This window comes from Pantherophis guttatus, chromosome 1, assembly GCF_059756535.1.
Source record: "Pantherophis guttatus breed Tessera chromosome 1, ASM5975653v1, whole genome shotgun sequence".
NCBI classification, from domain to species: Eukaryota; Metazoa; Chordata; class Lepidosauria; order Squamata; family Colubridae; genus Pantherophis; species Pantherophis guttatus.
In genome coordinates, this window is record NC_142063.1 from 228761055 (window position 1) to 228774517 (window position 13463).

Sequence of the window (13463 nt, forward strand, 5' to 3'; positions counted from 1 at the left end):
ATAAAATGTTGAGCCATGTCCAGAACAAACAACAGGTAAGGTACTTATCTGGTAATTTACTACACAGCAAATCAAGAGCAGACTTGGATGATCATACAGTCATCTTGATTCCAGTACCAAAATAAATAACTGGCCCACATTTCCTGTTATTTTCCATTTTTGACACAATTTTTTTTTTATAAAAGTTGCAGTATGACCCAATTGGAATTAGAACCAGAATTTTGAAATTTTGAAAAGAAGTAAATCATAGTTAGAAAAATATGGCTATAGTATAGAAAGAATAGTATAACATAGCACCATAGAGTCTTTGACTTTGAGGCTCTCCTGGTCCAAAAGATCTCAGCTGAACACATCTCCTGATGAACCCCTACCTTTCATGGAAAATTGAAGAACCAGTCAGGACAGACTGAAGAGTCCTGGAAAAATCTGAAGACCTTCCCTTCTTAATATTTCACCTTCATTTCTTGATTGCTAGCTGACAACCAAGAGAGAAACACATCCTTATTGGATTATCAATTCTCCAAATTTCTTACTCAGGAGGCAGTTCTGACTTCTCTATTGGAGGTCACCGGACATTGTAAGGAATAAGGTTAATCAGGCGGTCAACCTCTGCCTGAAATGTCTTACAGCAATTGACACCTACCTAAACAGATGTTAGTGCATTGAATTCTCAGCTTTTCCACTGAGCAGAATCTAAGTTTTATGAATTTGCAAAACATTCCACAAAATATGACTTTAGAAAACATCATTTAGTAGAAAAGGCATATCTACATTCTCAGAGTTATAACACTTTTCAAGTCACTATACAAAATTACAGATTATTCATTGTGTTCTTGTCCTTGTAATATTGTTATTATCAATAACAGTCCAGGATCAAGGAGAAGAACCACATTTGGAGGGCTAAATTGTTTATTAAATATTTTACAACTGGAGCAATGGGACTTACCTAAATACATTTAATTTATATAGGGTGAAGAAGGAGCTAAAGGAGAAAATGGCATTCCTGGTTTACCTGGAACAAAGGTAGGATTCCTACCTTAAAGGAGCTCTTGGACCATTTTCAAAACCACTAGGACCAAAAGCAATGAACATAAGTTACAGCTACTTAGATTTTATTTAAATGTAAGGAATATTTGTACAGTTTTGGAACAATCAATCTGTAAACAACCGGGCTCTACAATTTTGAATATTTTAAAAAATAGGCTGGACAGGGAATGCAGGGCAGATGTTAATGTAGCTTACGTTTAATATTTGAATAGTATTAATTATATAATATTTCCATTATTGGAAAATAATTTTGCGGGGCTGGAAAATCCCGTTCATAGTCACCTTTTATCTGGATTCTTGTTATGCAATGCCCTGGAAGACCACTCAGAAACTACCCCAGAACTTGGCTTCACAAGCAGTTATGGTGCATCTTGATGTTTTGATCTAAGACCTCTTGTTCTCTGTGTTGCACTGATTGTCAATGGATGTCCTACTGCAATTCAAGATGGTGATTGTCAGCTATTATGTCTATAGGGTTCAGAGCCAGGTTGTTTATGAAATGATCTGCCCAGCCAATCAAATCTGACAGAATGGGTATTTTCCACTTCCCATTAATTAATTAATGCTGCCTTGAAGAATGCAGAGTCATTACTACTCTGTTATTGCTCCTGCCTTTTGGAATACTATCCTCCCAAAAGTTTGTTGGGCTCCAATCTTGCCATCCTTTAGAAAAGTTCTTAAAAACTGGCTTTTCAAGCAGACCAGAAGCCAAGTGATTTGTGATCCTGACTGGTAGAGGATGGATGATTGGTATTTGAGTGTATTACCTATCCCCCACCCCTACCCAATATCCTGCACTTCTCTGTATGTTTTATATGTTTTTGAAAAGTATTTATGTATGCTGCCTAGAATTTTCTGATTAGGTGGCCTACAAATCTAAATCAATCAATAACAAGCAACACACTCTCCAGCCATATGTCTCCTTTTTTTTCCTCACTACTTTTAGAAAGGTCTGATGGTATCAGGAAAAATGTCTAGTAGAAAGAGTTTTGGAGTGATTTTTAAGTAGGCAGTTTTAAATCTTCCAAGTATGATCATCAGCAAACAAGCACATTCATGTGTGAATAGTAACTGCAGTTGCCGCAATGCTACAAGCCAGTTCTAAAAAAATTCATATAACCACGTCTTGGTTATATTGCAAAATTGCATTCTAGTCATTTCTATAATTTCATTTTCAAGAAAAACAGTAGTGGTGCAATGAATAAAAATATTATGGATGGAAAAATCAATTTATTTATGATTTCTGTTAGACCTGGTCACTGTTTTAATTTTAAATTGATAAACATTTTCCCTTTCAGAATCAATATTAGCAGTTCATATCAGCCTTTCCAACTGTCTGATATGTAGACATCAATTCCTAGAATTCTCCAAGCAGCTGGAGTTAAAAAATCTAGGAGTTGAAGTCCTAGATTTCAGGAGAATATCCAGGTTACAAAAGTCTGCTCTATGCATTGCTACAGAATTGAGGATTTTTTTCATCCTAGATGAGATGTCAGTTGGCCTAATAATGGAAGCCTATGAAAGTTGTTTAGAATTCAGTGAGTGCATCTTCATCTCATCTTCAAGAAGTAAATCATTCTTTTATATGAAATTATTCCCAAGTTAGACAGATAGTGGTTCTAAACAGTTTCAAACATCACAGTGTGCAAAAGATTTAAGTCATTTATTTGATGTTTCAATATTTATGATATTTGGTTTATGATGTTTACACTATTCTCCAAGCTTCCAATAGTGATAGAAGTTCATGTTTCTTCTCTGTCCTGGAGGTACCATGTACCTTGTTGTGTCTTTGATATTCTGCTGGAAAGTAAAGGACAGGGAAGGCTGCAGGAAGAACTTTAACTCCTAATCCTCACCATATGGCTTTGTTTCCTAAAGAAGAGTATAGAAATAAATAAATCTCAGTTGTTAAGATAGGAGGGGGTTATGAATAGCAGCTAGTGCTAGTTATTGTGAAGTATTCTGTTTTATCTTCCATAAGAGATTTACTGTAGTAAGAAAAATGACAGTATAAGCAGTGGAAAAACACCAGAGAATTAAAAATGGAAGGCATCCTCATCAGAACACCTGTAAAGTCACATGACAAGCCCTGCACTGTATTTTCAACATTTCTACATGTGATTCACTTAGTGGACAAACATTGTTAAATGTCCTGAAAGCTGAGTAATTCAAATACTGAATGTTACAGATGCTACATTATGTATTAGTTATCAAATTCTTATTCAGAATTGCTTGTCTTGAAAAACAGGCCAAATTCTGTCATAAATAGATAAAATATTTTATATATTTGGCAAATATGAAGATAATTAACCTTACTTAGCATGACAGTTTTCTTAGTTAAAAATATTAATAGTCCATAATAATAAGAAATTGTAACATTTTGTTATTGTGACAGTTATTGTATTTATTCATAATGTAATACTTCTTTTAATGACCAACAAATAAGAGTTGATGCAGTTTACAATTTGTTTTAGGGAGAAAATGGTTTAATTGGTGTTCCTGGTGTTCCTGGTACTTCTGGTGAAAAGGTACATATATAACCTTTGGGTCCATAGTTTGCGTTTGGCTGTCAGAATAGCAGACATCTTTCCTTTTTACCACAAGTTTTTATATAGGAAATATATACTATTTAACATTATCAAATACTAAGAAGAAAATACAAATACATTCATGATTTTTATAATTATGTACCACCAGGTTGGTGTCAACTCCACAGATAAATCTTCTTTAGAATGATCTATTCCTGACTTGGCCCTTTAGATTGTCCAACAGTGCATCCATCACAACGTAATCAAGTCCATTCACCTTTCTTTTGGTTGTTCTCTTTTTTCCTTTCCATCTATTTCCCCCAGCATTATCAGTCCTCAAGAGTTCTTCACATAATGAAGATAAGTTCTTCACAAAATATGATAAGATGAGCTCATTCATTCATTCATTCAACAAACTTATGTGGCTACCCATTTCATTGAATATGCCTCTGGGCAGCATACAGTCAGTAATTAAAACAATGTCACAATCATTAAAAAAAGGAAAATCAAAATTGCTGGGGAAAAACATTTGTGCCTCAAGTGAGAACTGTAAGTTGATTTATTTCTTTTCTTGGTTGTCTATCATATTCTCAGGAATATTTTCCAATACCAAAGTTCAAAAGCCTCATCACTTCCATTCCACTCTGCCAAATCCAGATTTTGTTTCCATAAACTATCATAGAAAAAGCCTCTGCCTGCATGATTCCAACTCTGTAGCTAGAGGGCCCATCATTCAGTACTATATCATGAACCAATACCTGTCCACCCATGTGCTTTTCTTGGTTAAATTCAGGAGTGTTTTACTAATCTCTTCTCCCGTGCATTATGAAATAATGCTTTGGCATCGGGGTTTCTTTGTCACTAAAGTGATCATCCTCATTCACCATCACTGCCCTCTGATACAGGTGCATGCTTGGTTTAACTGAGCAACTGGGATGAACTTCACATATTGAGTAACAGTGCTGGGAGTTGCCATGCTCAGTGTTCTTCATAATCCTTTCCAGGAACACCTATCTCCACTGCAGTGAGGCAGCATGACAGGACTTAAGGAAGAACAAACATTTAACATAACAAATGTTCTCTAATATCCAGAACTTCCCTTCTTTCACTTTAGGCTGCAGGGCAAAAGAGCAGCTTTTGTCCTCAATTTTGCTCTGATGCTATATTTTGGGGAGAGCACTGAAACCTATATCCAGCAATGGGGTGTAAAATAGTTTCAAGTGCACAAATGTGGGGTGTATTTCAAGCAGATAGCAGGGAGATTTTTATAGTTATATTTTTGCTGGTTAAATGCCAGAAATGTAGCTAGCCAGATTCAACTGCTACACATTTATCTATGAACAGAGAATAAAATTTATTGGTGACCTGTTCCATAAATGCTTTTCGAAATCAATATTCTGGATAAGGCTTCTCTCCAATAAACATGCAAGTGATGGTGCACAATCTACCCTCATCTCTTGATTTATTTGGATGTGAAAGAGAGACAGATTTTTGATGGTGTAACATTGTTACTATGTAATAAAAAGTGTGATTCAATTCCCACTAGTTTTTTGCTCAAAATCTATTCTGATTGCCTGCTAAGATAAACCAAAGGTCCAAATTCAAATTAAATATAACATAAGATAAATTGTATCCTGGATGAGTTCCAATCGTTTAATTTCTACCAACTTTGGCTGAAGGTTTAGAATATCAAATTCTAATCCAATTAGAATATCACATTCTAATCCAATTAAAAAAAGGAGGAAATCCATATTTGGCCAAAATGTTTTATAGCAATTTGCATGGCATCAAACTGAAAGCCTCTTCTAACTCCAGCCACCTCTGCCAATTCTAGTTTATATGAATGTATATCTCAGATGACTTTTGGTAATCTAATACTATCCAAGCCTGGCACTGCCTATATGAAAGTAGTTTTTACAGGATCAATAATCTGTAATTCCATGCCAAGATTACTGGCCAAATTTTAGCATTAAAGTTTAATAAATCAGGCAATACCTGATTTATCCACAATGAACAAAATCTTTACCATCTTCAATACCACAGTTTTATTAAAAAGATTTGGAAAAAATTTATTTAAATAGCATCATCTGCTATAATATAGGAGCAAGCTATGTTAATACTTCTCATTGATGTAGCTATCAGGAAAGGTACTCTTCCTGTGGAGACAATTTATAGCCTTTAGAGATTCCATTCTTATTTCTTCCTTCCATTTCCTTCACATTTTTATGTAGCACATAGAAAATGAGTAAGCAGAGTAGAAATTGGCCATTAAATCTGTTCAGTTGTCTTACTAAAGTCCCTGTGTTTCAGGAATAGTATAAAAATAACTTTTTTAAAAAATTTGATTTATATGCCGCCCTTCTCCGGAGACTTAGGGCGGCTTACAATGCGTTAAGCAATAGCCTTCATACTTTTGTATATTTATACAAAGTCAGCTTATTGCCCCCACAAACTGGGTCCTCATTTAACCTACCTTAGAAAGGATGGAAGGCTGAGTCAACCTTGAGCCTGGTAAGATTCGAACCTGCAGAAATTGCAGGCAGCTGTGTTAATAACAGGGTGCATTAAACAACTGTACTACCAAGGCTCAGTTTTTGCTAGTAGTCTTTGCTATTCTCTTTGCAAGTCTGCTGCTTTCCAGTACATTGAACCTTGACTTCCAGAATTCCAATATTGCCAACATTCTTACTAGAAAGTTGAGAATTTATAACCCAACAATTGTAGAAAGCTGATCTAAAAGTAACGTGTGTGTTTTCATAGAATTAATAATTTTACCAATGGTTGTTCAAAGAAACTTTACACAACATGTACGCATTTTTATTGAATGCTTACTAATTTTTTAAATAATTATTTAACTTTTATCAGTTAGCTGCAGCTTTCATTTTGTAAGCCATTAGTTCTTAGAAAAGCAGTTCTTTTATCTGGAATAATGAATGCTTTTTATAGAAAACAGAACTTGGATGCACACTTTACCAAATTTCAAGCATAAAGTAGAAATCCAAAAACTCAGCTATTCTGTTACTTATAAAATATATGCTGATAGAAATGGCATTTAATGTTTATCTATTGCAATAGTGTTGTCAGTATGAATATCACAACAGTGATCAATCATGTTCAATCATGTTTTTATACTTTCCATTTGTATGAAATTATTTTGATAAAACAAAAATAATATGTTCAGTGCAGTGGTGAACTCCTAAAGATTATTAGCACCAACAGGTACTTCAGTAAAATATATGTTGGTAAGGACTCTCTCAAAATATAATGTTGTAGGAAGTTCTGAAGATATAATACAATTTTTGTTGCATGTTGAAAAATGCTAAGTACAAATCAATCTACTAAGGGAAAACTTTCTGTTGTCAAAATATAGTGGGAATTTTCTGTGAAATTGATTTTTTTTTTCTGTTCAAAGTGATTATGTTTTGAAATGTTCTGTTTTAATGATGCAAAAAGTGTATAATTGTAGCATTTTTCCAGATGAGGATGATAAAAAATAAGAGATAGAAAGAAGTCTATCTCTTTTGTTGTGAATTAAAAGTATATTTGGTCATTGTTTAAAAACAATATTTAAGCAGAATTTTCAGTTAAATACTGTATAGCAACTTAAAAACAATAATGACTTTTTATATTTCTCTCAAATGTAGGGTGAACATGGCTTGAAAGGAAACAAAGGTGAAGTGGGAGAAAAGGTAAATTATATTGACTTTTGCAAATTGATTTTGCTTGATGTTGTGTAATAATTTTCAACTTTATTTGATATCCATCTCTTGTTATTTTGTATACAAATTCCAGCCCTGAGTGAGTGAATGACACATACTTTAATTACAAGGCATATGGTGACTAATAATAAGACTGCTTAAAAATGTAATAATTGATATTTTCATTGGGTTGTGGGAGCCAATCATATTTTATTTTAAGATTTACCAAAAAAGACATATGTTATGAGTTTGCTAATAGTAATTGGATATATAGCAACTAGCCAAGTAACTCTTTTCAAACAATTATGGATTGTTTTTCACTTTCAGGCCAGCTTCGAGAATTTTTTTTAAAAAAATTAACGAGATAGAAAATTATTTATTTAGGCTTTTGTCTGCTTTTTCTTCCATTCCATTTATTTGTTCATATGCTTAATTCTCTTGTTCATTGTATATTCTCATGCATACAAATCATGCCTCATGTTGATTGAGGAATTCTGGGGGTTGGAGTCCACACTTTTCAAGTTGCTGAGTTGAGAAACATTGCTCCAGGGTTTTGAGACCCAATTCTTAACTTTATTTTGAGACTATCCCTGAAAAACAATTTTAACATTTTTCTGTCTTTCATGATGTTATATCTGTCCTTGCCCTATCCCCACCCCATTTCACTTTCAGAAAATGCCTACCAGGTTAGTTATGTTGAAGAATAATGTCTGACTGTGGTCTGAATCACCTTCATGACTAAGTTCCCAAACTGCCCCAAACCTCTTCTGACATTTAGTTACTTTAGGAAGTTGCTTATTATTGATTTTTTTGGGGTTAAGAACCTTCTGAAAGATAAGCTGCATTACATTGGGAGAGTTTTCTTCCACCATTAGAATCTCTAAGTAAATTTAACAAGAAAAATATTAAAGTTTGGAAAACAGCAAAATTGGATCTGGAATGTTGATTTAGGAAAATTAAGGGGATGGATGGATTTGAAAAAAATATTTCCTATGGGGTGTTTAAAATTTCTAAAACAATATATAAAATATTTGATACTGAAAAAAAATCCTCCTGTGGGAAAGTCCTTTTGATTGGAAAATAAGCAGATGATAAGAAGAAACTTTGAAGTCTGATTACAGGGAACCAGAGAGAACAAAGGATTATTTTTAAAGGAGAGCAGAACCATTAATACAATGGAGCAATACTATTTAACTATAAAAGAAATTAAGGCTGCTTGGGAACAATTTTACTCAGAAGTTACTTACAAGTTTGTGTGATACAATAGCAAAGGATATAGAAGAACAATAGATTTTATTGGATAAAATAAAGACTGATCCGATTGTGGATTTGGAGTTTTTAAAATGTTAGATTATAAAGTGATATGGAAAAAGATGTTGTGGAACTGAAAATGGATTTTAAAATGCTAGAATATAAGAGTGATGTGGAAAAGTGAACATCCAGGTTTAAATATTCTGGAGAAATAATTCAATCTATATGAAATTCATGATTGTACTTCTAGCAAAGAACATGACTTCCTGCACAATACTCTTAAAGCAGAGTTATTGATTTTCCACTCCTGAATAACAGGATCCATAAATTTTGAGAAAATAAAAATTGAAAGAAAATAGAGAAAGAAAACTAGCATATAGTAAACTCCTTTGCTCTCAGAAATGCCTATGGGGGTTTCAGTTTAAATCAAAAGGAATGATTAAAAAGATTTTACTTCTGTTTGAAAAAAGCATAGGCTAAGCTTATTTCATGTTTATTTGGAAACAAACCCTAATGTTATTAGTTGTGTCAACATAGGACTTTAATGTTTAAAAAGTCCAGTACATTAGCTAAATAACTGCAAGAATTTACTTCTTTGGGGGAAAATGACAATAAAAGATGAATAAATTATGCTTACAGCAGTCTTTATGGCACTTTCAAGAAATGTTTGGAATAACACTATTTACCTGCCTATAAGGCCATTTCCTCAGTGTATTTTATTATCTCTCTAACCACTGGACTTAGATGTTGTTACACATCTAAGAACTCACCCACACATTCCTGAAGATGTGCTTTTCAGAAAACTGCTCCCCAACCCCACCCTGACCAAGCTTGAGATAAAAATGTAACAAATATTCAAGTGAAGAATATGAACTGAGAGGCAGAGTAGTAGTAAATCTGTTATGAAATAAAATTGAAGCTATGAAGTTAGAACTGAACTGAATGCACTTTCTAGTCTACCACCTAGTTGACATGGTTGTAATCCTTGACTGCGTGGTACATGCTGGCCTCTTTTAAGAAAAAAAAATAGCATCACTCTACTAAAGCACCAGAAAGTATAGATGTCTTAAAAATGCATTCTACGAAAGTAATTCCATTTGTCATCTGCTGACAGAAAAAAAATTGGCTGTTCACTACCTATAAAAAGAAAAGGGAATGAGCTACTTCTCTTCTGTCTCAATCTTTTCCAGCTAGAGAAAAATCAAATAAAAAATCAAAGTATAGATAAGATTAAATATTGACCCTACGGTGTGAACCTATAAGAACATCTTCAACTTGTTTTCTCTAGAGACTGATTGTATCATCCACTTTCAAAGACCTGTATGTCTGCCCGTTCCCTGGTATTTTGCTTATATAAAGCGGAAAGAAAACACTGTCCATCTTAATATTTTATTTTCAAGGTTTACTTCTATTTTATTAATGGGAGAACATGTTTCCAAATTGCATGAATTCCATCCAAAGAATCCTCCAAGCTGGAATGCCTACATATTGGAGTTCTGTCTATAAACCAGAACAAAAGCTGAAAGGCTTGTGTCTTCGGCTCAGTAATTTAAACATCTGGAGGGAAATACTGAGTATTACAGTAATGTGGTTCCAATTAATACAGACCTGTAAATTGATAATCTTGAAAATGCTAATTTTATAATAGAATTTAGTCCTGGAAGTGACAAGTAGTCCATCTGTTAGTCATAATCAGGTTGTCAGCGGGTGTTTTTTTCTCCCTGTTTGTAGACTTTGGGAAGACTCAGTGGCTTAGACCAGCATTACAAGTGATATGAAATATGAGAATTGAATGTAAAAGTGCATATTCTTGGTGCGATTAATAAATGGGGTGACTTGTACAGCATAGGAAATAGGAAGGAAAAAGAAATCTTTTGTGAGAAAGCTGTATTGTTTATGTTATTTCTTACTACACAACAATATAGGAATTCAATAATAAATTATGGAAAGATGTTTCACTTTGATCTTTAAACTATGAATTATATATAGAAAAAGTAAAGGAGAGGCTGGATTTATTTGAAGAATTAATGAAACAAAGGAAGGAAAATGCACAATATTTATTGGACACATAGAGCTTCTAACGGTTCTTCTTTCATTGTTCTCTGATTTTTTTCCCCCCAATTATTCTCTTTCTTTCCCTACTATATTGTTCTCATTTTCCTTTGATTTTTCTCACATACAAGTCATCGGGTGGTTCAAAATGAAAGCTAGGATTCCACATTTGTGGTACATCTGAAATATTTAGAAACCACTACTATTGGTGTTTTATAAATTTGCCCTTTTCATAAACCTGGTACTTAGTGGGTTGTATAAAATGTTGACAAAGGGGGGAAACTGGAATTACACAGGAAGATATTTTCTCTAAGCACATATGTTAATTGGTGTTTGTTTGTTTGCTTGCTTTCCTTTTAGGGTGAAAAAGGGGGAAAGGGAATAGATGGCATAGCTGGAAGGGATGTAAATTGATATGTATGTTTTATTTAATTTCTTTGTGAATAATCACAAGGTAAAGGATGATTGTACATAAAATCCTAATGAAGAAATAACTGCTTTCTAGTTCTAAAGATAAAGAATTTTCATTAAGTTGTTATGTCCACAGACCAAAAAAATGTAATCCCAGAAAAAACTACATAAAATGCTTGGTCTAGTGGTTAAAGCACCAGGCTAGAAAGTGGGAGATTGTGAATTCTAATCCCACTTTAGCCATGAAAGCCAGTTGGATAATTTTGGGCTAGTCACACTCTCTCAACTCAACTCACAGGGTTCTTATTGTGGAAAAAATAGGAGGAAGATGTATTGGATAAGATCACTGCCTTGAGTTATTTGTAAAAATAATAAAGGCAGGATATAAATACATATGTGAAGTGAAGTGAAGTGAAGTAAAGTGAAGTAAAAAAATACAATACAATACAATACAATACAATACAATACAATACAAAGCACTTCGAAAGCAATGCTGACTGCCTCCCATGATTATTTAGCACTGTTTGTCATATACTCTCAATGAATGGAGAAATTTTGAGATGAGGAAATGTAGGTAGAAAGGTAGTAGATAGTTTCTTGCAAAGAAGGAATATGTTCAGAGAAGTAAAACTGGCTGTGCATAATGGCATACTTTTGTCTATTTGTGTATATAGAAGTGAGAGTCGATTTTATGTAAGGAGAAACACAAAAGAAACATAAAAATAAAATGAATGGGGTGGGAATATTTTTAAAGAAGTATAGTAAAAGAAGAAGAAATCATGTCAAGAAGGAATGAGCATGGAGCAAATGTGGATTGGGTACAAACATTGAATTAATCATACCAAATGAATTGCTTAACAAATCTATGAAGAAAGTATGAATGGGTTGAGAGAAAGAAGCAGTCCAAGAATAGTGATGGAATGAAATTGATGTGAACCTCAGAATGAGAGAAATGATCTATGTAAAAAACAAAGAAGCATAAGGATGTGGAGAAAGCAAGGATGTTTTGCAAAGATAGAAAAGTATGGAGAACTATATGAATGGTGCTGGTATTAAATAGTTTCAACTACTTTCTTTTATTTCTTTACTTCTTTCACACTGCATAACACTGCACATCCTGAAAGGGAATAACATGATAAATATGTATGTTTATATACATATTTCATTTGCTTTCTGAAATCTCATAACCATTTTTGTTTATAGTCCACAAAAAAGTCAGAAATCTGAATCCATTCAGAAATCTGAATAGAGTAATTTGTATTTATGCTATTCAAGCATGGGCATTAAGGCAGATTTTTTTCCCCTACTCATTTCTCTTTGCCTGGTCTGTCTTCTTCAGACAGAACAAATATTGCTTTAGATTTAACTTTTTGATTGCTTATAAATGTGAAATCAAGTTTATCAAAATCCATCATTTAATTTGAAATGGCTACTTAAATGCTAATGTACTGTAACTATTTCTTCTAAATAGTGAATTAATTAATTTTTGTAAAAAGTGAAGTTGTCCAATTATGAGTATTTTGAACACTTTCTGATTCAAAGTTCCTGGCCTGCAGTGGGAGAGATGTTGCTTATCATCTTAACATCATTTTTTTTTCTCAATTAAATTAAATTTAGATGGATGACAAATTTAATGAGTCTACTTTTAAGAACTGAATGTTTGTTTCAGCAAACCACTCTTCGTTGCCAAGAAAACATATCCATGATGCCAAAAAGAGTTGAGATTGATTTGAAAAAGGCTGTGTGTGTGTGTGTGTGTGTGTGTGTGTGTGTGTGTGTGTGTGTGTGTGTGTGTACGCGCGCGCATGTGTGCACATGTGCACACAGACAAGCGTATGCACCTTCAAGTCACTGTTGACTCCTGGCAACTGCCTGAACTAAACTTTTTGGAAATGGCTTGTCCTTGCTTCTCCTTTGGGCTGAGAGAGGGATTGTCCAAAGATAACTTAGTTGACTTCATGCCTAAGGCAAAACTAGAACTCATGGTCTCCCAATTTCTAGTCTAGGAGCTTAACCACTATACTTTTTACTTACAAAATTTAATACATATTAAACATGGTTTCTTATCTTTTTTTCCTTCTTCCATAGGGCTTAAAAGGTGATGTTGGTGATTGTGGAATAACTGGTGCAAAAGGAGAAAAGGTATGCAGATGTGTCCACATGCGAACACATATATTGAATTGATAGCTGAAAATTAATGAGTAATGAAAAGAAGAGGAGAAATTGCTGACAATAAAAGAACAAAGAAGAAATACTAAGGGGCTGCATCCAGTGCTCTAGTGTAGATGCCATTGCATATGACTCTGAATATTAGCAACTCTTTGGAAAATGTTACTTGCTGAGTTTAACCTAAGCAGGATAACTGTCTCTTTTGCTCTTCTGCAACTACTTCTTCCCCTCCCCTCATCTCCATCTGGAGTGTTTGTTTGTTTGTTTGTTTGGGGGTATCCCAGCAGTACCCTTGAGCAGAGGCATT

General features: G+C 33.8%; 1 protein-coding gene across 5 annotated transcripts in view; it reads left to right on the plus strand.

Annotated features, from left to right (window-relative positions):
* Positions 1-13463, plus strand: part of COL19A1 (collagen type XIX alpha 1 chain) — a 174669-nt gene that overhangs the window by 78257 nt on the left and 82949 nt on the right. For all 5 annotated transcript variants that reach the window (XM_034431974.2, XM_087882487.1, XM_087882485.1 and 2 more), the window contains 4 exons: positions 970-1023; positions 3522-3575; positions 7220-7264; positions 13076-13129. In XM_034431974.2, coding sequence (XP_034287865.2) covers positions 970-1023; positions 3522-3575; positions 7220-7264; positions 13076-13129 — 207 coding nt within the window. The remainder of the gene's footprint in view (positions 1-969; positions 1024-3521; positions 3576-7219; positions 7265-13075; positions 13130-13463) is intronic.